Source organism: Zonotrichia leucophrys, chromosome 4 (genome assembly GCF_028769735.1).
Source record: "Zonotrichia leucophrys gambelii isolate GWCS_2022_RI chromosome 4, RI_Zleu_2.0, whole genome shotgun sequence".
Classification (NCBI taxonomy): Eukaryota; Metazoa; Chordata; class Aves; order Passeriformes; family Passerellidae; genus Zonotrichia; species Zonotrichia leucophrys.
The window spans coordinates 26,373,572-26,401,443 of NC_088173.1; the positions used below are offsets into that span (position 1 = coordinate 26,373,572).

The 27,872-nt window shown below is 38.4% G+C and overlaps 1 protein-coding gene across 3 annotated transcripts; it reads right to left on the bottom strand.

Annotated features, from left to right (window-relative positions):
- Positions 1-3,480: 3,480 nt before the first annotated feature.
- SLC39A8 (solute carrier family 39 member 8) lies at positions 3,481-27,872 on the bottom strand. Of its 3 annotated transcripts, none has more exons than XM_064712275.1 (8): positions 27,633-27,872; positions 20,778-20,946; positions 16,566-16,735; positions 16,023-16,145; positions 14,798-14,965; positions 7,945-8,152; positions 7,256-7,440; positions 3,481-4,592 (listed from the first exon to the last, which is right to left on the bottom strand). In XM_064712275.1, the coding sequence occupies exons 1-8, from the start codon at positions 27,816-27,818 to the stop codon at positions 4,446-4,448; spliced, it is 1,356 nt and encodes a 451-aa protein (XP_064568345.1). In that variant the 5' UTR covers positions 27,819-27,872; the 3' UTR covers positions 3,481-4,445. The 3 variants fall into 3 exon arrangements, with proteins under 3 accessions (XP_064568345.1, XP_064568347.1, XP_064568346.1); XM_064712277.1 differs by lacking the exon at positions 3,481-4,592 and adding an exon at positions 5,815-5,908 and having other exon boundaries at positions 27,633-27,860; XM_064712276.1 differs by lacking the exon at positions 3,481-4,592 and adding an exon at positions 5,876-5,959 and having other exon boundaries at positions 27,633-27,860.

The window sequence follows — 27,872 nt, forward strand, 5'->3', positions numbered from 1 at the left end:
TGCTGGGTTTTCCCAAGCTTGTACAGATCTCTCCCAACACAGCCCTTCACGCTGCGGCATGGACAGCCCATTCCACCCCTCAAGGAAGAAGTCACACACTGCAAGCCCAACTGCACCATGTAGGTTCCTAAGCTCACAAAACCATCTTGGCAGAAGGCAGTTCAAACATAAAATATTGTGTGTGTGATCATATAGAGGAATCACTCTATGCTGCCTCCATACCCAAAGTTCTCCCTGACATACAGAAGAAATCTTTTACAAATACTTCAGTGAACAAGGCCCTTTGTTGTTATCAAAGGAAGTCATACATTTAAGCTGCCATGTGATTTTTCTTTATGGTAATACAAGGAATCATAGGATTTGCTATGACTGGAAGGGCAATAAAAATAATAATTAGAAAAGGAGTAATTTCTATGGATTTATTTTTTGAAAAATAAAAAAAAGGTCAGGGAACCTCATCTATTTCCTTGCCAATTCATAAAAGCTGTATGTTTGATTTCTCTAATATACCAATGAAATTAAAAGTTAATAAAACTCTACTGAAAGAAGACAATTCCTCTGCTGCCACAGAAAAATATGTTCTTTAATACATCACCATTCATCATGACTGAAGAGGTTTTTTGCACTTGGGTCTGCTGTTTGTAAAAGGAGTTTTAAAATCACATCATAACTTACTTCTAATGAACACATACCTATATTTGCAACCATTACTAAGATTTTCTCGAGCAAAAGGGCATCTGTATTATTTTACTAATAGCTTATTAAAATGGTCAAGAGCTTCCTGTAGAATAGAAGTTATTAAAAATAAGTGAGGTAAAGAGAGACTGTGATAAACCTTACTAGACCTAACCAATTTCAGTACATGAAAACCAGAGAAATAATTTCAAATTCTTCTTAACATCACATACAAATAGGATTCTCTCAAACAAAAATGTTCTAAAACAAGTTTTCATTTGCAAGTCATTGCAACAACATAAAAAATTACAAATCAGTGACATAGCAATATTTTTTTTTTGTCTTGCAGAAACAATTTGGAAATTATTTACCTTTCTCCAGTCGATTTTTTATTGTTGTATTTACTGTTAGACAAGCACTTTATTAGCTTTTACGCATGAACTGGAAAAGTGCATTTTAGTGCAGTTTATATATCCTTTAGGCCAATACCATCAAAGCCATTTTGTATTCTCTAGCTTACTAAATCTGCTTGACTCATATAATCTTGTTTCATGTTTCTTCTAATTAGATTGCTTTTTTCACTCTTCAGCACTAGAGGAATGCCTGCTGCACATCATCCTCTCAAGAACCAGCCCAGCCAGAGACAACTGCTGCAGTTTTTCCAAGTGACTAAGGCTAGCTGGATATAAACACATTTTCTTCTTGTCTTTGATTGTCTATATCATGACTATTCTACATAAGAAAATATCTGGTATAATAGCTAATAAATGCTTTTATTGAACAGGATTACTAGTTATTATTTTTTTCATCTTAATAACTCAGGCATTGCCAAGAAAAACTCCACAAAACACCACGCGGGTAATTTTGCCAACTTCATGGGTCTGATTGTGATTTAAAGGACCAAAGAAAGCCAGAAAGCCAGTAGGAAATGAAGAACTATCCATGGAGGTGGTCAAGGGAGAATGTTTACAGTTTTTGCCCTCAGACTCAGGAACTATTATTTCTCTAAAGGAAATCAAATTTGAATCCTATGAATCCTTTACAGTGCTTTCACCCAGAGCAGCTGTATTATGGAGAATTACATTACTGCATAAATTCAAGCTACATCTTCCTTGCAGTTCACTTCCTGTGACATTCTGTATCTCCTATTTGTACTTCAATCCTTACTGTAGAACTTAACTTTTAAATGGAAGAAGATGCAGGAACTGTGGAGGGTATTTAAATTAGAACAAAGCATTATGATCTTAATATTAACCACAACACATGTAATTACATTATCTTCTTCAAAAGCACTGTAATAAGGGGAAAAAAAAAAGGAAACCATATGTTGGGTACAAAACAAGTATAGTATGGATTAAACCCCCAAAATAGAATGCAACCTTGCCTTTGACAGGTACATTACATCTACTGCCGGTAGATTTATGGGTTTCTCTCTAGTCTTCATTCCAGCAACCTCTGTCAGCTTGACACACCTGTATATTTTGAGTTGAACTGCAAAATAAGGAGATTAGTCTCTTCTCAGATTGTAGAGAGATAACTTGTGCACCAAGTGTAAGAGCTGTTAAGGTACCTACAGCATTCCTGCAAAGGATGGGGTAATACAGCAAAATAAAAGTCAAGAACTACAATAGGCATTTGGTATATATGCATATATGAAATTATTTGCTGGCACCTACCAATCCATAGAGTAACAGCCTGCAGAGGGAAATCCAAGCCAGTGTCCTGCTCTGCAAATCCTGGAAAGCATTGGGAGTCCTAGAATTGGAATAGATGTGTTTTATATGTACTGGACAAGGATCATAGTAAAAATGTACAGACAAACAGGTCCATACAGAAATCAAAAAGCTTTCTTATGTGCTGAATATCCCACTAGCAGAAAAGGCAATTTGGTTTGTGACTAAAGCATTATGCTCAAAATCAGACTTTGCTCCATCTCTAGTCTGCTCTGTGATGTAAAAGTAGGTTATTCCAATGATCTGCTTGTCTCAGTTTTTCCTCCTTCGGGAATTAGCAAAAATGAAGTCTCCTTTGCAAAAATTTGGATATAAAGGTGAAAAGTACAATTCAGGCATATTATTTAAATAATCTGATGAACTAGGAATGGTCACATTATTTTAGGAAGTCTATGAACATTCATAGTTACTATAACACATCATTGTCACACACAAGAAATGTCATTTGTCATTTATAAACAGCTTATATCCAAGAAATCAACAAAGAAAGAATTAAAGGAAAAACACAGTGGACTCTTCTTCACAAAACTTAGCACAAAATGAATAATGAATGTTTTTTCCATACAGGAGGTATCATTGGCTACTATATTTACATTTTAATACTTACAAGATATTTTAAAGTAAAGTATTATTTACAACTCCTGTGCAATTTTCCTTAAAGCTTTTATTAACCAGACACTTAGAGAAGTTATTTTTTCCTAAGGCAATTACAGATGAGATTCAAATAAAGTACTAAAGTAAATACTTTGCCTGGTAGAAAAAAAGTATGCTAATAAAGGATTAAAAATAAAATAGTTGTACCTTCCTACAGCAAGGAAATACATCAAAAACAGTATGTCCTTTGAAGCTGTAAAACTTGCTTAAAAATCAATGAAAAAAGTAACTTACTGGAGAATAACAACAATTCCTTCAAAGCAAAGTGGTGATGGAAATGAAATGTATTTTTAAATTAATTTCCTTCTGTTCATCTTACAACAGATTAGTAATGAGTAGATGAATTGTTTATTTCAGAAGAACACATATATATATGTATATATGTAAGCATGATTTTAGAAAATCCACACGCAACAGATTGTGGTAAGAATTTGTATATTTTATTATCATTTCATTCCATCCAACTGCACACAAAGAAATCATTCAAATTATGAAGAAAGCATACTGGAATGTTGATTTTAGCAGGTTTTTTTCCTAAATTCTCCTTTGTAAGACTAAAGAACTGATTTTTAAAGGGGTTATATGGGAAACTTAAGTATAAAACTTTATTATTTTCATAGAATACATAAAACTTGAACATTTTTAAAGTACTCAATGTTTCTAAAATATTATGGAGTTGGTAAACAGTCATAAATTTAACACATGTTCCCTCTAATTAAAAAAAAAAAAAAGTGGTTCTCAAAATAAATCAACAATTCCCTAGTGCATTTATAAAGAGAAAAGATCAAAAGCAGGAACTGGTATCTCTCCTTCCAGTGTTAATTAGTAATTAAAAATCTTAGCTTCATTAGTACCTACTCTGAAATGGTTTGATTTTTTTTTTTTCTTTTTTTTTTGGTGGGGAATGAAGATGTTACACAGACAAATCCTGCAACAAAAGTCATAAAAATTAACCAGTTTTGAAACTGCTTGCCTTCATCACAGTTAAAAAACTATATGAAACTGTACTATTTTCTTTTAAATACACATCTTCCTTGTAGACCTCAGCTTTCAGTTAGTCTGGAGTTGCATGTAGCAGCATGTATTGCATAATTCTACTGGCCAAGTAACACCCTTCCTCTATGACAGTTCAGATATGTCTGATAATTTTAAGTAGAAATAAAAATATTAGCATAATTTTTTTGGCATCACACAGAAGCTGACAGCTCCTACTATTTGGTTCAACTGCAAGTCCTAAAGAAGAATTTCCTGTATTTGGGGCAAGAGGGACGGATGGGCCTTGCCACTGTTTCAAAACCAAGTAGATGAAATTAATGTCCCTGTATGGATTTCAAGTGTCTTCCATTTGCAATTTGCTTGATGTCTCCACTCCTGATGCCGTCCTCACAGCTCGATATTTTCTGCATACAAGGTGATCAGCAGGATAGCAGTAAACCCGGTGAGCAAACCAGCATTCTGAATGAGGAAGAACGTCAGATCCGTCTTTCGTCCCGTCACTTTCTCCCGCAGCATATCGTTCATCTCTGGGAACTGAAAAAATAGGATATTTTTAGCTAAGTATTGCCATCTCGTGGTAGCATGCTTAATTTAAGGCATTAAGAAGTGAACCACATTGCTACTTTAGACTGAATATTAGAACTAACAGGGGGTGAAGGCAATCACAGGAAAATATCACCCTCATTATCCTGAAAAACCACTCCACCAAGGATGGTAAGATGAAACGGTGTTTTGTTCCTCTCTACTGTGGCTTCATCTGGCTGTGTCTCATGCAAATTTTCCCTTTTTGATTCTAGCAGCCTCCTAGGTTCCAACTGCTGGTCTCCATGTGTTGCTAAGAACAGCTGCCCTTATTGCTAAATGTTTTGTTTCTTCCTTCACTGCTATAAAGAGAAATCCTTGTTTGGGAAACAGAAGATTAGGATCCTTCTGCTTCATCTAAAGGAAAATGAAGTGAAGATGAAAACACAGGCAACCCCTCAGAAATCAGAAACCTTTCACGTGTGGAAGGTCTGATGGGCTTGCCAGGTGAAGCAAGGAAGAAGAGGAAGACTATTGGTGTCAAACTGGAGGTAACAGATGCAATAAGACATTACAGTGCCATGAAGGGATTCTTCATTCCATAATATACATCTTAATGCTTAAACACAAGAGCAAAGGGTGACTGATCCGCTGCTAACTGCAGAAACAAAGATACTGCCTCTGGAGCCAGTGGAGGTGATGGCACAAGAGTGCCGGTATGAAGTTCCCTGCATGGGATGATTCAGGCTATGTGTTAGCTGCAGGTAAAGTCAGCTACAGTGGCATTTGAGAAATAAGCCTTAAGTATTCTTCTGTTCTGCTGAGAATAGTATAACCAGAATACAATGAAGAGAGTTTATTTCAGCCCTAGTCAGGAAGCCTTCAGGCTGGGTAACTTCAAAACTGTATCTTTATTTGATCTCACAATACAAAAACAGCCATTGAAGGTACTGCAATTCTTGAAGAACAGACTAAGGTTAGTGGGAAGAGCCCAAAGTTTCCCAGAAATGGCTCCAGAGCTGCGTCACACTCTTGCACAACAGGGCAAAACCAGACTAACTTCATGCCATACAGCAAGGCTCATTTGTGCACACACCTCAGCATACATTCCCACCTGCCCACAGCCTCCCCACTCAGCGATCCTATTGGCAGAGGTTGGACTATGCCAATACTGGCAGAAAAAAAGAACAGCAAAAAGAAAAGGAGGAAGGCATGACATTCCAGTTAATCCTACCTGCTTCTGGACAAGCAAACCAGAAGGGTGTGAAAATCGTAAGAAAGTAGAAAGCCAGATCTCTGTACAGAGCACTTCAATACCCTATTTCAGACTTTTCAGGGGGAAGAAAAATTCAGATAGGTAACTGATACAATCCAAAAACCTATAAAAAGAAAGAGAGGAGGGTACAGGGAGAGAGACAGAAAGAGAGGAACAGAAAGAACAGAACAACAGATAAAAAGAAAAGAATGTTACCTACTTTGATGGATTTAATGACAAACTTGAATCACTACAAATTTATGCCACAAATTTTACACATCAGAGTTCAGTGCATTACTATTCATGATATGAGTGAAGCTAAACAAAAAGCATTAGCAATTAAGGTACTGCAAGCTTATGAAGTAATCTACTTACATTGTTTAGAACTCTAACAACATATTAAATCCTACACTATTACCTAAGCTATAGCAGTATTTAATGAAATAGTCACTATAAATATATGACAGTTCCTAAATGCACATGGAACCAAACTGGGGTCTCAAATCATTTCAGATTTGGGCCTCACTCTTCCAGTTCTGCACTCAAATGGATTCTCACGTGGCAGATGTAAACACCTTTGCATCCGTTGCATCTGTTCTTACAACACTGACTTAAACATAGTAAAACTTAAAACTCTTGAAAGATCTCTCTCATTTGGAGACAAAACATCATTGTAAGAGGAAAGTATGGAATATTGCTAAGTGCCTGTGAATCCAATGTCTAAATATGATCTGGATTTTAGCACAATTTCTTTTCCTTAAATCTTCTAGCACACTTTGAAAAATATATGGTCGACAGACTATTTGAATAGAGCTCAGCAAAATTTTTTGTCTGAACCAGAAAAATGAGGCTGGCACTCTTTAGTTTAAATCAGAATTTAAATCAAGTTTTTCATTATCACTGTGGTTACACAACACCTTTCATTCAACTCAAAACTTAATATTTAACTTTATTCTGTTTACTTTTCTTGCTTTTCCTTCACAACATGGTTTAAATAGACAAACAAACCTTTTAAAATAATGGGGTAAAATAATGTGACACTTTAAAATGCTGAAACAAAGTCTTCATACCCTTTTTACTCTGATTAAATCAGGCCAAATTCATGAAAGGCTTGTCTCTGTCTAAAGCCCCTTTACAATAATCATATGATGAGGTGAAAGGCCTTAGTGTTTCATGAACAAACGTAACTTGTTATGGATAGGTGAGGCTTTATGAAGCCTTACCTATCAGTAACAATAATTATCTATGCACCTCCATTAAGGGTTTAAGTGATTATATTCTATTATTATTATTATTATTATTATTATTATTAGTCACTGGCATGAGAAGGAGAAAATACTAAATTCTGCTGGAGAGACTTAGTGGAGTACATGTTTTTTTTGCAGAGAAATAAATAACTGAAAATGAAATTATATCTCACCATATCTGCCAGAGAGATGTACAGGAACATTCCACCAGCTATAGCAAAGATGATGTTAGGAGCAAAGTTGTTTCCTACTAATATTCCAAAGGCCAATCCAATGTAACAAGAACATGCAGATAGGAAATTGAAAAACAGAGCCTGCCGAGTACTCATTCCTGCATTAAGTAAGATGACAAAATCCCCTAAAAGAATAAAAAAATAGAAAATCATATTCAGAAAATGACATTGTGGTTATTCTGATGTCAAAAGAAGTCTGAAGACATTATTTGTATACACATTATAACCCTTGTTTTTCTCCATTGAAATAGGTGATGAAGATTTCCCTTCAATACTAAGAAAATTGAAATATTCTAAATAAATAGTGATGCAAGACTGAGCTAAGAGCATAGGAACACACCACTACCTATGATGACTTTTGGGTTTTAAATTAAGTAACACAACACTGTATGCACCATATATAAACAGGATAATTAGTACCTGTCCAATATATGCTCCCAGCTTCCACCCACCTGCACTTGGGAACTTCCTGTGCCAGATGTGTGTTTTGGTGCTTGGTAACTTTTTGATGAATATTTTTTCTATTAATTTGTCTAAACTTTCTTTCAACCACTGCCAACTTTACGCCAACACAACCACCTACAACAGAGATTTCCACAGCAAACAACATGTGCAATGAAGTTTCTTACCCAGTTCATGAGGAAACTCTTCACACAAGATGGCTATGGAGGTACTGAGCCCTTGAAGCAGAGACAAAGTGAAAGAAGCCCCAATAGCCAAGCCATCTATGAAATTATGTACGGCATCACTCAGTGTCACCATCCAAGCAATGGTCCCAATCTCTGACAGTGGACGCCCCTTGAGACACTTGCAAAAGCTGCTTTGGGTGGCTCCTTCCTGAAAACACAAAATAGAATAAAACAATTACACAAAGCACTGAATAAAGAAGTCAATGAATCACACTTCTCTCTTTAAATGAAGGCCAAGTATAAACTCAAGCACTGCTGCATATAGAGACCAAACTGCTTTGTCCAAGAAGCAAACGGCACAGCAGAAGCACCAAATGTTTTCTGTTTCAACAAGGTGACGTACAGGACTCAATCTCCCTTCTGACTGTGAAGTGGCACCTGGATGCCCTTCAGCTGAGACAGGTCACAGTGGTCTGAATGTCTCTCTGGAGTCTCTGTCAGATAAAGATGGCCCAAGCCTCCTCTGCCACCTCTACATAAGCATGTACAGTCAGAAGGATCTGACCTCAGTGGCTGGTAGCATCTGTATTTAAAACAACTGGCACCACATCATGGTCTCAGAGACATACTCAGCTACCACAGTACCAGAATTCTATTTACATGATATATATGATGTGTCTATACTGTAGAATGTGTCTACAGTATAGACATATTCAGACATTGTCACAGACATCTTTTGTGAAAAATCCTTTCTTTAGGATTTTTCCTTCTGGGAAGCTGAGGCCCCAGAAAAAGAATGTAAACACTGGTTATCTGCTGCTGTGGAATGCAACAGGTACACCTGTGATTGGCCCATGTTGCTTGTGTACAATTAAGGGCCAATCACAGGCCGAGCTCTCTCTGGGACAGAATCAGAGAGAGCTCCTTTGTTGATTCCTTCATTTTCTATTCTTAGCATAGCAAGCTTCTGAACTTTTCTCTCTATTCCTATTAGCATAGTCATGATGTACCATATAGATCATAAAGTAATAAATCCAGCCTTCTAATCATGGACTCAAGATTCTCGCCTCTCTCTTCACCCTGTAACCCTTGCAAGCCCGGCAACACACATTACATAAAGTTTATTTCTAATTTTGGGCAATGACAGTCAAGTCCAGCTACTCAAATTAATTTCTACAAAGTGAATGTTTAATAAAAACAGCGGTGGCTAATTTTGACTGCACAATTAAAGGCTCAGAGCATGAAATCAACAGGCTAATATAAAACTGCAGTGCACATACCCTCAAGGGATCTCACTAATTCTTCCCAGAAGTGGAAGTAATTTATACATGTAGTGCCATGAAATAATGAAAAACTTGAACACACATAGAAGGAACTGCCATTTTAACTACAAGCACCAACTAAGCTCCCCTAAAAATTCTTGGTCACCCATTTGATGAATTTCTATACACACAGACAATATTTGCAAGCATTATAGTATTTCCCCCATTTAAAAATTGCTTATATAGCATTAACTTAGTGCTTACTTACTGGAATATATCAGCAGCAACATATACATATGTGTGCTTACAGACACACAGAGGACAGAATCACAGATTAGTTAAGGCTGCAAGAGACCACAGTGGCTCATCTGGTCCAACAACCCTCCTCAAGCACACAGCACAGGATTGCATCCAAGCAGTTCTTGGATGTCTCTAATGAGAAGGACAGCATCTCTGAGCAATCTGTTCAGTGCTCAGTCCCCTGCACAGTAAAGAAGTTCTTCCTCATGCTCAGGTGGAACTTCCTGTGCATTGGTTTCTGCCTGGTGTCTCTTGTCCTATTGCTGGGCACCACTGAGCAGAGCCTGCCTCCATCCCCTTCACACCCTCCCTTCAGATACTCACAGACATTGATGGGTTGCCTTCTCTGTCTCTTCTCGAGGCTGAACAGACCCAGCTCCCTCAGCCTTTCCTTCTGAGAGATGCTCCAGCCCACTCATTGCCCTTGTGGCCTCTGCTGGACCCACTCCAGGAGATCCGTGTCCCTCCTGTGCTGAGGAGCCCAGAACTGGACACAGCACTCCAGATGTGCCTCACCAGGGCTGGGCAGAGGGGCAGGATCACATCCCTCGACCAGGCAATGCTCTTCCCAATGCACCCCAGGATGCAAGGACACCACCAGGCTCATGGACACACCAGGACACTCAGGTCTTTCTCTGCAGAGCTGCTTCCAGCAGGTCAGCCCCCAGCCTGTGCTGGTGCCTGGGGTCATTCCTTCCCAGGTGCAGGACCCTGCATTTGCCTTTGCTGGAGTTCAGGAGGTTCTGCTCTGCCCATCTCTCCAAACTGTTGAGGCCCTTCTGAAGGGGTATTGGCCAGTCCTCACAGATTTGTGTCATCAATGAACTGCTCAGGAGGCAAGTTCACCAAGTCCTTGATGAATAGGTTAAACAGTACTGAGCCCTGGGGGACACCACTAGTGACAGGCCTCCAATGACACCCTGACCCACTGAGATCTGCCAGTTCTCAATAAACCTCATTGTTCACTCATCCATTCCACACTTCCTGAATTTGCCTGTGAGGATGCTGTGAGAGACACTGTCTAAAGCATTGTTTAAATTAAGGCAGGCAATTTCCACTGCTCTCCCCTGAACCATACACATCTCTATTTTTTGAAGTAGAAGGATATAGAGGACCATCTCCTTCTCCTTAGGAAAAGATCAAAGAGTATTCCAATAAATTTTCTTTAATTATTAAAAACAACATTGCAAACTGGTTTAGTTTTGCCATATGCAAATGCTACCAGGCAAACTGATTTTTTAACTGTAAGGAAATAAAATGATCAATAAGTCCTTGCAAAATCAGGTACACTGCTTGATTTGCTCACGGCCTCTTATCAGATTACATTCTTGTATTTAAGAGCTGCCCTGGGACAGGAAAAAAGTTCAGGTCAGGAATTTCTGAGTCAGGTGCCTATTGCACTGCCTGGAACTCATAGATAATAAAGCCTTGGTTGAGTAGTGCCAAAACGACCACAAAGCAGCCCCTATTCAGTCTACAGGAAGTTCTGAAATTACACTTTTATGATGCAAAAATGAACAATGGTATCAGAAAGTCTGGAGTTTCTCTACTATTCCAACACATAGGTTTTCGATTTGTATTACACACTTACCTTTAGATTTTTCATCTCAACATTTCCTCTAACACAAGCAGAGCCAATCATTTTTTGAGATTATTAATTTGTACTTGTACTATTTCTGTTTGAGATAGGATCACTTACAAGTAATAGATCTCTCTCTTAATCCATGAAGACGAGCTGAACGTCACTTTAAGTAAGAAGTATTACAAAGCAAGTCACCCAAAATACATGAGTATAAGAAAATCCAAATATGATTAGCAAAGCTCTTCCACCAATTCATCCAACTTCCTGAGGTAAAGATCTGTTCTCTAATTTTTCTGTTCCCTGGTGACCATCCTTCAAGTAGACTACAAACTGGAGAAGCATTGTTTTGTAGATCATCCTGATTTCTGCCTAAAGCACATCATCTTTCTTGCGCATGTTTCTAGCTTCACTGAAGAAAGGGAGTTTGATCTAATGCACAAATTTTCGTTTTAAATAATTCACCCATTTTTTCCGCCAAAAAGAAAATTTATAGTAATTGCAATTAATTTAGGGTACCAGTATTGATTTACTTCTAAAAATTACTTTATTGATTCAAACTTCCAAAATGCAGAAACAACTGTAGTTTATAAACTAGGATTCGGTTTTTGAGGCACCTTTGTTTTATATATATATATATATATATATGGCTATCTGCCATTTATATTATTTACATTTACTGTGTTACTCTGAAGTATTGTAATTACTTCATGTAATCCATTTTAAATAATGTCTTGACAACTTCTCTAATTTATATAAAGTACAGTGGAATTGCCTTTCTGGATTTACATTCTGAAGTTTACTAGATCATGTATCCAGTAGAAGTAGAAGAACAAGTAATACACATTCTTCATGTTTGAAGACAAAGCAGGCTACTGACAAAATACCCTACAAACACAGAGGATTCCAAAGCAAAAAATTAGCAATGTCTGTCTCCTCTGGACTATTTCCATTTTGTCATGGTAGTTTAGCATACATTGAAAGAGATGCCAGCTAAGGACCTCTGTAATACCCAGCTGGACTATCAGGCTTAATTTTTATTAATTATTAGTGCAGTTCTACATCATTCATATCTCCACAGTTTATAGTAAACCAAAGACATCCTTGGTATTTATAGTCTTCTAAACACAGGGGGCTTTTTAAAAAGTAATGGCCTCTCCTTCATTCCCAAACTTAAGAAATTATACAGAGACATTCTTATTTCATCTTACGATATCTCAGATTACTATTTTATGATATCTCAGATCACTATTGCTATTTCCAATGCATGTCTAAGTCCCTCAGACATGAACCAGACAGGTCCTCTGGAGGAGCCCACAAGACCAAGAAGGAATCCTGCCACCAGGCAATAAATAAAGGCACTGTAGAGTTTTGTTATACAACTCTAACCATGTGCACTCAAGAACACAGATGTTTCAGCAATTTGTCTCTGAAATAACTTTCTTTCAAAGTTTCTGTTGTCAAGCCATATTTCAACGCAGAGTAGACACAAACTTTGAGTAGAGCACAAAGGTTTCCAAGGTTGCACTTACTGCTGCAAGTGAAAACAGAAAGTAGGTGACTAATTAAACATTTACTCTGACAGTCAATTTCTTCTGGTATCAAAGGAGAGAATATAGCTGGATCCCCATGGCTGAAAACAGTTACCACGCCTTAGCACAATCAGGCTTCAAATTCCCTCTTTAAAGCCTTCATTTTGATTTCTGACTACTCTGTATTTGCCCTCTTTAACAAGCTGTTGATTGTGAGGACATTGAAATTCTCTTGGGTCCACATTAGCTTATGCCAAATGGTTTTGCCTTAAATAGTACATTCTTGTAAAGTTGAATGCATCCCTACCCTCCTGTAATTACCCTAACTGCCCCAAAGCACCTTGGCCACAATGGCCCTCCCCTGACCTGGCCCTTTGAACCTCACTGGAGGACAGGACCAATGATGGCTTTTTTGTTGCTACACAACATCACAGAACCATTAGGTTGGACCTCTAAGGCCATCGAGTCCAACCACTAACCTAATTAACCAAGTCCACCACTCATCCATATCCCTGAAGAACACCTCTAATCACCTTTTAAACACCTCCAGAGATGCCAATTCCACCACTTCCCCAGGCAATGGCAATCTGTTCCTGGACTTCACAACCCTTTCCATGAAGAACTTTTTTCTAATATCCAGTCTAAACCTCCCCTGGCACAACTTGAGGCTGTTTCCTCTTGTTCTGTCACTTAATATTGGAAAGAAGACACCAACCCCCAGGTGGCACAATCTCCTTTCAGACAACTGTAGAGAGTGATAAGTCTCCCCCAAGCCCCTTTACTCCAGGCTAAACAATCCCAGCTCCCTCAGCTGCTCCTCATAGGGCTCATGCTCCAACTCTTTCACCAGCTTTGTTGCCCTACTTTGGAGACACCCCTGCATCTCTCTTGTAGTGAGAGATTTGAAACTGAACACAGGATTGAAGGTGCAGCCTCAGCAGTGCCACAGGGGAATCATCACTTCCCCAGTGCTGCTGGCTGCACTGTTTCTGTCAGTGCAGAGAGTAGAGGCTTCTTTTACTTGTTTTATAAATCTACGAAATAAAACTTAGGGACACTCATAATACTAATTCCCTCATGGTGCCCATGTAATTTTAATAATTAACCATATTTCTTCTAGTTTTTAAGATGTTTAGAATCCACCACACTTTAGGCATTTCTAGTGTAAGGACAAGTATAATTTTGGTGTTTTAAACCACGTGCATCAAATGCTCTGTGAGCCTGCAGTGTCAATGCAGAACTCCCAGATTTTCTCCTGGTTGTTAAGACTGCTTCTGGCTTACTCTCCTGCTTGCTCCTCTCTGCTCCCCACAACTTACTTAACTGGCTAATAAAAATACTTATTAAAAATACTTAACTAGCAAACCAAAAATCTCTTCTGTGGAAAAGGTCTGCCTTAAGACATCTAAAATTTTTTTACTATGTTTTTTTCTTTGTTTTTTTTAATAAGGCACAGTACTGGTCCTCCTTGCACAATACTGCTCCTCTCTACACATGTAAAAAGACTAAGGAAGCACAAAACTTCCTACTTCCATTTTCTTCTCAGACAGAAGGAAGTTGCCTTTGCAGTATGAAAACAAACACAAAGAAACACAGAGAACAAATCTGAAAGACAATAACACTTAAACCAGGAGGAGTGGCTTCTCTCTCAACATATCACCTCTGTGATTCCCACAGTATCCAAATACACTGTGTTACCACAAGCAGTGCTCACAATATACAGCCTGAAAGTTACTGTACTAGTTTTTCTCTTTAATCATTGATTGGTAGAGCCAGGCTCTCACACTTAATAGCTTTATGTATTCAGGAACAAAATATGGATCATTTTGTGTGATCAACGTTATCACAACAGTAAAACACACCACTGTTCTTTAAGCAAAACAGTAACAACAAAACCAAAATTAGCCAGATTAAATACAAGCTCAAATCTGATTAGATACATCTCTCTGTCCAGCCCATTCCAGCACTGATATAACATAGCCCTTTCTGTTGGATACAAATTGAGTGTGTCATTCAGCTTTTTCAATCTTGCCCCAAAGCTTGCCCTTGTATTTTTTTCCATATTATAAGCTTGACAAAATTTTTACAAAAGTAAAAAAAAAATCTTATTAACTCTTCTCTTAGGCATGCTTATATAATTGGCAGGGAAAAAATAAATAAATAGACACAAATTTTCATACCTGTGCTGAGATCACACTGATGCTGTCAAAACCAAGATTTCCATTGCTCTCTATGACAGCTGAATTTGCATAACATGTGCCCCCATTGCTAGATGATGGTGGCTTGGGTGAGTTAGGCTTATCCTGAGAATGATTCTCTTCTCCATTTTCAAGGTAGTTGTGGCCAGTCTAGGTGAAAAATAAACAAGTAGGTAGCTAATTAAAACAAAAGTAAAATAGCAATGTAAGAAAACAAAGACAGAAAGGAAAATGTAGGTGGGAGATCAGGGGATATTCATGTTGTCTTGCTTTCCACACCAAGTGTTTGCTGAAATGTGCAGCAGTGAACAATTAATTTTTTTAATTAACTCCAAACATATCTAAGTTCCTAACTTATCTCTTACTGTTAGCTAATCAGACAACATGGGAGACTCTTCATTTCTATTCGTTTATGTAGAACCTCCCAAGCCAGCCTGACCAAAAGTGGTCACCTTTTGCAGGTTATTCATGGTTGCTTGTCAAATAGAGCTCGTTAGTCTTCATCTGTTTACATAATTAAAGAAAAACAAATTCATTTTTTCTATTTCTAGCTATTGCAAACAAGGGACGGTTGATCATCATAATTTTCAGTATCAGCAACACTTTTCAGTACCAGCACCACTCAAGTGAGCACACAGAAGACAGGTACTGTGACACAGGGGTAGAAAGCAGAGCCCTGGGCAAGAGGAGACAACTGCACTGCTCACTGAGCAGGTCTGTGTACCAGGGCTTGGGGAAACACAGAGCTGAGGCTACTGAACACCAGAGTCAGGCCCTATCAGTGCAGATGCACTTTGCAGATGACCAAGAAGGTGTATTTGTCACACTGATTTCTCCTGCCCAAGGAGGAGATCCATGGGCAGACTTCATTCTCTCCACCTCTTAAATATTTCTATGTTTTTCTGATGCATTCAGCTACCACAGCAACAACCTGGCTGCGGAGAGCAACTGGAGTATATACCAAAGAGAGCAGACCACACTCACATCTGGATTCCATTCCCAGAGCTGCCTGTAACTCCCTCAAAAAAGTGAGATTTCTTGCCCTATTCATATGGGTTTTAAATAGATATATCAGAACACACAGTAAGGCTGAATTCCTCAGATAAAATAGGAAAAACCCCACATTTTATCCATCTAGCAAGTATCTCACAAAGTATGACAGGTACTTTAAGGCAAGGCTCTTTCACTTAGTGATAGGTTTCATTACCTTGTCATAGAGCTTTAGTATCACTTTAAGAATTCTTTCCACAAAGAAGAGAATGTAGAATCCACCAAACACAGCAACAGCTTTCTCAACATAGTTATCAACTTTTGGGTCAAACCCAAATGCCTAATAGGGAATAAAAAAGCAATGCAAATTAGTCTGTAATCTTAGTATTTTTCCAGAAAAACAAACAAACGTCACACTACACAGATATCCCTCTAGTACAAAAACTGTGTCTACACCAACCATCAGCTTCCATGAGCAGAAACTGTAAAAGATTCTGATATCATTACATTTTTTAAACTTGGACAATATGTTAACAGTGGAGCCTATTAAAGTTCATTGCAACTTTATCCAGTGTATTTCTCCTTTTGTTTAGAGGCAGAATACCCCTTGGTCCTTCCCAATGAACAACAAGACATAGATCTTTAGAAACTAGTATGCAAACCTGTAATGATTTGTATCATTATATTATCAAATAATATAATAATATGTAATAATTATATATATCATTATTATTATCAAATAATTATTCCCCTTGCTTACCTCTGGAATGAGCTGGAAAATTGCATTAGAAAAGAGAGTACCAATGGCCAAGCCCACAAAGTAAGTTAAAACCTTGGGAAAATATGACTTCTTCAAGAAAGGAGTTAAAATCAATCCCAGAAGTGATGCCAAGTTAATGATAGACACAGCCAGGAGCCCAAATCCCCAAACTGTGGATAAAAAAAGAGAAATACAAAATATTTTAGTATAACACCCACTTCAGTCTGCTTGTGATTTCTCTAATTGCTAAATTGGCACAGAACTAGTAAAAGAGTCATTCCTTGCTTGAAATTAAAAATCACAAATATGAAATTCTTAAAATGCATAGTTAGTTAAGATGCATACCTGCAGAAAGGAAATATCTGAAAATATTTTCTGGGACAACCATATTAAAAATGGAAACCATGCTAGTAGAATATATGGGCTGGCCTAACTGCTGGTAATGTAAATGAGGTCTCTCCACAGTCAACGAAGAGTAAAAATTAAGGCTTAGGCGAATAGTTGAAGCAGCTATAGCACAGAGAAAAGACAAAACTTCTTACTAGTCCCAGAGTCAGATTCAACTGACATTTACTTCTAAGAAACTCCATGACAATTCCAGTTGTCTTGGCTGTACCAGATATAAAAATCCTTCCTGATAAAGGATGACTCCTTCAAATCACCCTGAGGTGATATCTCAGTTCCTAACCCTCCTCCCTCCTCCTGTCATTCAAAGAAATTTTGCTGGCTGAAAATGCTGCCCATCACTGTTTTTCAACAGGTGAGGTGAGAGATATCTGATAGTTCAGATAATTATAATAGAGAAATGAAAGTACATTAAAAAAGAGCTTCTATATTTAAAAATAAGGATATGTGATTTAGGTATGCAATGGCAAACACCTTTCCTAAGAATTCAGTAAATGCAGCAGGGTTCAGCATAATTTTGTTTCCCTCACCACAAGCATAATCTCAGATATTTAGTGTTCAGGCACCAGGACTTGCACAAACCCACACCATAATTATTCTGGAGCCTGAATTATAGGTTGGAGAGGTGTGGTGTGGTTGTTGCTGCTCGTAGGCACTCACAAAGTTGTGCCTCTATAAGGAACTTTTTTCCCCTAGTGACATCTCAAATCCCTATGAGCAGAGAGAAAAACTTTAAAAGTTGTGCTGAAGAGATCTACAAGGTTGGCCCAAGTAATGCCACAGAACTACAAAGTAATCCAAACAGAGAGTTTGTCTTTAAAAATTAACCACAAAAATAATCAATGCCAACACAATGTTGCCTAGATGAGAACAGTTTCATATAATCCAGAAATTTGCATCATTATAAGCTTGTATGTATGTAGGTAAGTCACCACAAATTCCCCTCTGCATAGGAGAAACCAAGAGATCAGACTATGGTCAGATATTATTTCCTGGAACACAACTGGCAAACACACTAAGCTAAATTCCTCACCTGCAACTGGGATGCTCTACTCCGTACAGTGTCACAATGTTTTTATAAAATGAATTTCATATCATGTCAAGAACAGAAAGCATTAGAAACATTCAAAGCATTTGCAGATGTATCAATGCCAATTACAACATTCATTTGCCAATTTTAAGAGAGCCACACAGAGAGAGGGAAAAACAACTAGATATGGGTAGATTCACTAAGCTACATAGATAAATTTTTATTAAACTAACTTACAATTAAGATTGTAACTATATTTTTGAAATCAAATTTATAATAAATGGGTTTCCAGTGTTATCATGAGTCAGAAAACACTGTATAAATTTGGGATTACTACAGATGTACAAGAGTATTTTAGTTTTGTGCATGCACATCTACCCATATTCTGTGCAAAAATGTACATTTTTAACTGAGCTGAAAAAATTCCAAGACAACCACTGTTGGCAAAGTTCCTGCATTAAGGACTGTATTTCACAATATTATGTGCCTTAAAATGGTTTTACTCACTAGGACTCCATCCACACTAGTCTTTTCATGAGTCCACACATCTCAGAAAGCTGGGTAGTCTGACTTTATGTACCAGAGCAGGGCACTCAGATGCAGGGCTAATTCTTTCCCTGAGATGGATGGCTCAATCAGTTTTTGCTAACTGCTATTATTCTTTCTGTCTTTAAACTGTAGCCTCAATAAAGAGAAAATCAAGATACCCAAAGACCCAAGAAATCCAAAAAATAAAACTGCAGGAGTGCAAGTAAGATCCCCTCCTTAGAACACTGCTGCCCAGCACTGTTCCTTGTAAGAACAGGCAGCTCAGGCTCTTCTTTAACCTTGTCTGGGGATGAAGAGGAAGTAAGTGCATGAATACCTTTCTGAAGGAGTCAGGCAGGGGACACAGAAGGTGTTTGTCTTGGACACGAGGAATGCCACTGGGCAGTTTCAACTGTTTGATACTTCTCTATACACCTCCCTATTATCTTTCAAAGAGGCAAACAAGGGGAGGAGCTTAGTGTGCCCAAAGATCAGATAGTTTTACAAATCCCAGGACAAAAGACATTAAAATCTGTTGCCTTCCAACTTCTACTCTGCTTTGACATCACGTATTTTTTATTCAGAGTAGCTGCTCCTAAAGCTCATTGGACTGGTTTCTTCTGCATGTCTTGTCCATTAGTATTTTGGAATACACTTTATTATTAAGAGATCGGGGTCCCTGGGGGGAAAATTCACATAGGCACAGCTGGAAACAGGCATGAAGGATTTTGCTCCAGGGGCAGTAATTGAAATCATCTGGGCTCAATGCTACTGACAGATTCACTTTGTGATGGGGTGGGGGTGTATAAATCAACAGCTGCATTGGGCACTGGGCCTTTCTAGGAATCTCTGTTCAAACAGGGACCACCATGTGTCACAGTGGTTTAAAATGCCCTAACCATGGGCCTGCAGATTTCTTGTGCTGCAGCCAAGGGAGGGGCGGGGAGAAGGCTGCCTTGCTTATTTGGCTATTGGACATTGCTTCTGAGCTGGACATTGCTTCTGAGCCAGCCAGATAAAAGAAAAGCAAGAGGGATGGTTTAAGTAGCTTAGGAGGTTAACTGTAGGTCAAGGATTCCATGTTCAACCTATTTAACCAGCACCCCCTCCCAAAAAAAAGAAAAAGAGAAAAGAGAACAGATCCTACTCTCCAATACAGATCTAATGGTCTTCTTGGTAATATGTATCTGCATATGATACAAGCAATCAAGAGCAGCCATGCTAAATTGGTGCCATGGTTTCAGTGATTGCTCAATCAGAATTCCAATCTTTCCTTGACACAACAAAACACAGCTATGTTTATAAAGATAATCACCTATATTAATCAGAATGTTATTAATACTAGTACTGCAAAAGTTACAAAAAGTACTTCTGTATCTCTTCTTATGAATACTGACATTAGGCACTATTAATCCAACATCCTAACTTCTAACATTAATTCAGTTGATTCCCTTGGAACAGTTAGTTCATAGTTCGAGTCAGGAATACTGACTCGATTTATATCTGATCCTTTTAAGTGCAATAAGTGATTTCTTTAATCAGATAAATATTACCTGTCCAGTGCTTTTTACTGCACTGTACAGTTCTGTGCACAATAAATACAGAAATAAGAGTGAGAAAAAGAGGAAGGGAGAAGATTAGGGCTACTTAACCATTTAACAATCTTCCTCCTGAGGGGTCATCATAGAAGATGACATGAAAGCAGGAGTCAGAATTTGGAAAGAATATGAGTATTTTTCCCTCAGTAAACCAGTCACTGGCTTACCTGACAGGCGCCCTGCAAATAACTCCACTCAAATGTAGCCCAAGTAATTCTAACTCTACCTGTCTCCATACAGGCAGATTCCACCAAGTTCAATTTCCCATTGCAAACCACCTGCACAAACTTCCCTTCTGTACACTCATGTCTTCTTCTATTAACCAGCTATAAGTACGAGTCCTTATGTTTCAAGGCACAAACCATTATCCAAACAAAACAAGTCAGAAAGACTCTTCCTTATGTGGGCAAAATATTCCACAACTTCCTAGTCAGTTCTTTCACCTTTCTTACAGCATTTTAAACAGATCACCGTCAAGAGATACCAGTTTTGTTTGGATAGTCTACTGACCAAAACCAGCAGTTTATGTTCCCACTTTGGAACCATATCTTCCCAAACAAGACACTCCTGTTATTCATAGATAAATGCTTACTGTTCCTCTAAGAAAACCCCACTCCACTCCCAGCATTAATGCAAGTAATAGTAACCAACCTTGCAAAGAATGTGGTTTAGATGTGTCCACAAAGCTTTCCTGATGGTCACATGGGTGAAAAATTAGCTGTTGCAAAACTGCAGGACATATTGTAGAGAAGGTGGAATTTGATATGTAACTGTTGTTCGGTATCCCATGCAAAGAAAAGATTTCTTCACTAGTCAAGCACTGAAATTAAAAGGGATTTTGACAACTTAACACATTAATGCAAACCAAAAAAAAAGGCATACAAATCCAAGAATTACAACATGGAAGTACTGTAATGCATTTTCAGGAAAGTCTACACAATGTACACTGTGCATGAAAATAGTGTGATTGCTTGATGTGAAGCAGAAAGGATTCAAAGTACTTTAAGTTAGATAAATCACAAATCAATAAACCCCTTATTTAGGAGACAATTGGAGATCTTTTGCCCTGAGAACTCAGACAGTTAAACCTCATAATATATTTGGAAAAATAGCTTCAAAGCACTTAAAACCAAATGTAATTACAAAATAATTAAATTTAAGAGCAGACTAGATACAGTTAAAATCTCAGTAACAGAGTATGCCAGAAAAGGACTGGTAATTCAGTGACAGCTTATTCATGTAAGTGACCACTTGTACTTTACAACAACACTTATTTATCTCCCCAAATTAACTCCTTAAAAATGGTCTAAAGCCAAACATTTTTCATTCCTCTTACAGCAGCAACTCTTAAGGGCAAACATTGTCTTGTAAAACCACGAGATGAACTCCTGCTTGGGATCTTCACTTTGCCTTTAGCACAGGCAGTGTGCTGATGGGTCAACAATAAATGTACTCGGCAGTGCTAAACCAGGCCAGGAGCAAGGCAAGGCTGGTTCCTCTGTTTGTCATTTTCAACCAAAAAGATAAAATACAAACCACAAAGTATCATAAAAGATACATCTACAGAAAAAAAATTGAGTGTTTTTATGCAAAATGTTCCAAACTGCTGAAATCTTTCATCTAACGCTTTCTGCTCATTTACATTCTTTATTTCCTACAATGATAAGGGAAAGCATTCTTTTTCTGGGTGTATACAATACTTTTGTGCAGTTATTGCTGCACAACAAACACATAACAGGGCTGTCTCAAGACCAAAGAAATCAAATGTTTTCTTCTATTTGAGACATCAATTCCAGCATAACTCTCCCTGTAGCAAATCTCAGTATGATTGCAAGCAGAGAGCACTGGAAGCCTTAGCAAAATAAACACAAACGGTCACTCCCTGCTCTTCTCAGTTTTTGCAACCTTCAGATTACACAGCACGTCTCCAATAATTCAACATTATTATTTATAAGGCAATTAACTCCTAGAGATAAGCCAGAGAGATTGCAAGTCATTTATTTCATCGGAACTGCTTCCGCTCCTGTTAATAAATATTTTTGTCACTGTCCAAAAGGTGAAAGGCATGCACTCATCACCAGAATGTGACTCTCTTTGATTTGCTTGGATGAAGAGAACATGCAGGCCAATTCAAATGATTTCAGCTAAATTACATCCAGGATATTTCCATCCTTCCTCTTTAACTCTGCCAGTCTAGCAGAGTACTCAGGCACATGCTTGAACTTAAACCTAAGTGCAAATTTTGTTAAGGCCATGAGACCCTAAAGACTCAAATATACAGAAGCAAAGTGCACATAATTTCATCTTTCAATGTCAATGCTAATGTCAAAGAAATATCACACATAAAATAAATAGAGCTTATAAAAGAAGACAGATTTTTGCTTTAAAATATGTTGCTCCTTTTAACCTATATGAAAGTGAATAAAGTGAATAAAGAAATCATCACTGAAGATACAGTCTTTTAACAGGTCAATACACAAAACCACTGGAGCTTTCTAAACTGGCTATGTGTCTAATCATTTTACTGTAAACTCTGCATTTTGGAATAATACAAAAAACATGGCTAATATGCCCACAGCAAAACAAAGGGAGGATAGTTGTGGTCTACAGAACAGTTCCTGTATGGTGCTTATTTACCAGCTCACAGAGCCATTTCTGGACATTTGCAGTTAGAAAACTGAGCCAGTAAGAGCTGAGAATTTGCACCATAACTATCTCTGAAAGAAATCACCTTTAACTATTTCATTCCTAAGATACAGAATAGAGTATTAGCATTTTAAAATACCAATACATTGGTATTAACATTAATTCACAAAAATCCAAACGTTGTTGTGGGTAGGAAAACAGATAATGGAGAGAAACTAAATGAGACACAGCATAAATTAATACATCTGACAATTGTAACCTTGCCTACACACAAACCTAGAGGTGAGAAATACCATCATAGAAGAGCTCTTCCATGTAAAATTGAGAAAGAGCATTGTATTTAATTACTATTATGATTTTGATCAGGGACAAGCCCAGAGGATAATGATTCTTATAAATGATTCATTGTTATAAGTCACCTCATACTCTCGGTAAACTCCTACATACATCCAAGAGCTAAAAAGCAAGTTTGCATGAGTTCACCAACACAATTAAAGAATTAATTAAAAGACTGAATCTTTTGGAAGCCTTGGACTGGAGCAAGGCATGTTTTGCACACTGCAAAACTCAGCATTTATCTTTTCAGGATAAGTAAACATATTAACACAGCCATATTGTTGTAAAAACATAAGATATTTACTTTGTAAGACTGATGGACCATCTCATCAGAGAGAAAATTTAGCCTCATGGAACAGGGGACTGAAAATGATGTCCTGACTCACCAAACCTGCTGTTGTGTCTGTCCCCTGCTGTGCAGCAAGACCTTATCACGGTGATAAGGTGAGAGGATTTCCTGTAATGTGACTGTCACCGAGTGTTTAGTAAACAATTGCAAAAAATACATAACAAAACTGATCATCCCTGAACTGTTAAAAAGTAACTTTAAAAATGCTTTAATGAAAACTGGGGAGGAGCTTAATCATAGATTTCACACAGTTACAGAATACTGAGACTTAGAAAAAATTAATCAGCTAGGTTATTCAAACAGATGTTTACTTTTACCCTAGTAAGCCTCTCCCAAAAAATGATCAAACAATATGGGATTTCTCTAACTGGAGAAATTAACAAAATAATGCTACAGTAGTAACTACCTTTTAAAGGCATCAGTCTCTTCTGTGATCTGCTGTGTTCTTATCATTGCTCTACCTCTTTTATCTGTAGCATTCCACATGTGAAGCACTAAAATACTGAGCAGCATCCTACACTGCAATTTCTAGATGTTGCCAGATTAAATGCCAGCCCAGCCCACCCTAGGGCTGAGCAGTGGGTCCACAGTAGCAAAGCAAACAATAAATGCAGTGAATGCCTCTTTAAAACTAATGCCTAATTTTTTTAACTTAGTCTGAGCATGTGTAAGGCAAAATAGGGACATACAGCTCTGCCTTCCTCAACTTACTTGCAAGAAATGAAAGCATCTGATGCTGATGTGGTAACACCTTTGTGTCACTTAGGACAGCTAAAAACTGGATGATGCAGATGATCATCCCTTCAATAAGCAGCACTCCATGAGGAAGAGTCAGATGGAGCTGCTCAAATGCACTCGTGTGCTACAACATGGGCAAGGCTGGGAGCTGAGAACTGAAATTTACAGAAAATGTTGTAGAAATAAGACACTTAATGGGTACAATGGCTAAGCCTATTTAGCATCTCACTGGCCAGGCAACATCAGATCATGGTGTTGGATCAAGACCCTAACTCTGTCACTCTTGTCTCCATTCTTTCAAAAGGACAAGTTGTAACTAGTGAAAAACTACATCAAAAATCCTCAAGTCAAAGAACATACTAGTCAGGTTCTAGTCTAGCAACAAAACTTACTTGATTTTAACTCATCCTGAGATAAAAGGTAATTATATCTGATTACAAATATTAATTTTAAAAATAAATTAAATTTTGTCAAAATGTTTTGTTTAAATAATAAAATGCATTACATTAAAACACAGTACTCAGGTGTACCATCTAGACTGGCATAAATACAGGTTTATGAAAGCCAAAGAAGGAAATAGGAGCATGATTTTAGCACCTATCAATTACATCAAAGCATAAAAAAAGCTGACATTAACAAGCCTTCTTTCCAATATACCCATTTACCTTCCAAGCATTTTTTGACCAAAAATTTTGAGCATGTCATTTAGTGCTTTGGCACACACAATGAATTGAGTGATAGAAGATGAAGTATGGTTTAATGGTTTTTACATCTTGCTAATAATGTAAAATACAAAGTAAATAACAAACCATCTATTAGACTGCAATTGCTAATTTAACCCCTATTAGTATGACTAAAAAGTGTGGCAATTCCGCAGTAAAATGTGAAAAAAACCAGCACTGCTCAGTATTTGTGCTTGCTCAATTACCACTTATTTGTCTGACAAGGAGTCTTAGCTTACATATTAAGAAAAGGTGATAACAGAAAAATTAAAGAGCAAAGAAAATATTAACACAAAATAAAATAATTATAAAAGTGCACGATGAGACCAAAAGCAGAAGAAATTGATGACAGTTAAATACAAAATTCAAAAAGGATGCTCAAAAAATCCAATTTTTTTCTTCTACATTAAAAAATTAGCATCTTTACGGACATCATAGGACACAAGTTACCACAAACACCTACACAAGTATACACACAAACACTATCACCAACAAATTAAATAATTTTTTTAATTCTCTCTTTTCTTTTCAAGTCAACCTGGTATCAAAAGAAAACAGAAATCAATCAATCAACCAATCAATCTTCTTTAGGCTTACACACCCAGACTTTTAATCTTTAAGAAAATGGATGAGCTTCTTGTGGATCTTTCAATGAGATTAATAGGCTTACCAAAATAGTTGTGAATGAGACATTAAAACTAAACACTAATACCGGGATAAAATTACAGAGACTGCTCCTTCCTGCCAAGGGCTGTATCACCTGTCTCTTACAAACCAGCTCTCCACCAAAAATTCCTTCAGGCTTGGGATGAGGGACTCTCTGAAGAGCAGGGGTATGTTATCTTGATTGGAAGAAAAGCCTGGGAGTCATCCCACTAGGTCTGGACACAGAAGTTAAGAACTGAAAGCCTAAGATAAACCTTCTGCCCTCCTGCAGTCAGGCACTTATGCAGCCTGAATGGGTTCAGATGCCTCGAGGAAGACCTGGATCACTCTCCAGAGGTATTCACTTTCCTCTATTGAGAATCAGTAGAGCTTAGGCCTCTGATGCCTTCCAACACCCAAACTTGTATTAGGCCTCTTCATGTCTTCTGTCATAACCAGCAGATCCTGAATTATCAACTTGTAAGCACAAAGACTCATGGTGTCTAAAAAGAGGATTTAGGTGGTGGGAGTCTGCATTTGCCTGTGCCACCCGCCCAAAGTCATGGACATACCTGACATCCATGAGGGATCAAAATGAACTTGCTTTAATGGCTCAAGCTGATGGAGCAGCCATAAGGCTGATTTTAAGAAAGAATGCAAGGAACTCAGCAAAAAAGTGGTTTTTATTTCAAAAATCATTTCACTATGATACCCTAGATATAATTCAACATGAACATAATTAGAACACGCCTGTAAAAAGAATTGTTTCAGTTAAACTTCAAGTTACTTATGAGGGACATGCATTCATAGCAGTAAAGAAGAGCATTACTTTTTTTTCCCTTCTGTAGCCTGTGTACGAGAGCTACGTGCTTTTGCAGACAGAAAACCTGAAGGACTGAAGAATCTACTCATTTCTATGGACTTTTAAAGAAAGCTGCTTTTCATAGCCATACTCAACACTGCTAACTTGTACTTAGCATGTGTGGCTGAGAATGTTCATATTTGTAACACACTGAGTTGGAACAGTGACCAGGTTGTGAGATTTGAAAGCAGCGACTCCTGCAAACATTGCTATGCTTATACTGAATACTACATTGACTTCAGGGCAATTAAGTCCCAATTAAACCTTTCTAAAACAAAGAGAGCTTATTCGAGGTTTGTCTCCTTCAAAGAAAAAGCAGAAGAGCTTTTAACTCCACGTTAAAAAACAATTCTCAAGGTCTCTAGAGCCATCCCTCCTCTGTTTCTTACGGAATGGAATCAAACCAGAGAAAACAGTCATTTGGCTTTCCTTTCATTTTTGTGACTTTGTGCCTCTGATTTCTGAGCATATGGAAAACTCAAAATTTCCCTTCAAGGAAACAAATTCAGCCCAGGATGGTCCAGGTAAGTGAAATTACACAGATTTTAAAGTACCAGACAGATCTAAGTTTCTGATGGTGACATTAAACAGAGCACAAATATTTTAAAGAGAAGTAATATTTCAGTGATATCCAGACAGTAAATTAAATATCAGTTTAAAAAGCTTTTGGTAGATTAATCGACAGGTGTACACTTTGCACTCAACTTAGATAAAAGATGCGAAAATGTCTGAAAAAGTTTCTCTATACAAGCAGACCTGTTTGTATAATCGAGTTTTTGCTGCCTCATGACAACCGTATTTCAACAGCTCCTGAAGATTTGCTTATTCAGCTCTCGGAGGGAAACACTAGCTGTTCTCACACACTCCGTGCTGTTGGACAGATGCTATTTAACCGCGAAAAGAGAAAGTCTGAGAGCCGAGCGACGAGGAGGGAGCGCCAGTCCCAGGGCAGCCCGAGCGGCAGCAGCTCCCTGAGGCACGGCAGCTTCTCCCGCTGCCCTCGCCGGCACCTCTGCCCGCAACCGAGCCCAGAACCCAGCACACATCTCTGCTCGTTCCCGCCTTCCCTCCCTCCTTCCCTCCCGGCTTCACCGTGAGGAAACACGAGGGCGGCGAGACTTAGACCCTACGGAGCTGCCCAGCCGGCCCGGCGCGCTGGCTCCGGGACGTTTCCAGCCCGGCCGCGGCCGCGGTGGCGGTGCCGGTACCTGGTTGTGGTGCAGGTGGGCGAGCGGCAGCGCCGAGCCCAGGGAGGGCGCGGCGCCCAGGCGCTGCAGCAGCGCCGAGAGCTGCCCCGCCGACAGGCTGTGGTTGGCCCCGAAGACGTGCAGCACATCGTCGGCGAAGCTCGTCGAGCTGTCCGGCCCCGGGCCAACTCCGGGCCGCCTGTCCATCCCGGCGGGACGCAGCGACTGTGGCGGATGGCGCAGCCCCGCCGCGCCGCCCTG

Coding starts and splice junctions, on each gene's coding strand:
- SLC39A8 (XM_064712275.1), bottom strand. CDS start 27,818: ATGGACAGGCGGCCCGGAGTTGGCCCGGGGCCGGACAGCTCGACGAGC. Junction 8,153..14,797: donor TCAGTGTGATCTCAGCACAG/GTATGAAAATTT, acceptor TTGTGTTTTCAG/GAAGGAGCCACCCAAAGCAG. Junction 7,441..7,944: donor AGAGTTTCCTCATGAACTGG/GTAAGAAACTTC, acceptor TTATTCTTTTAG/GGGATTTTGTCATCTTACTT.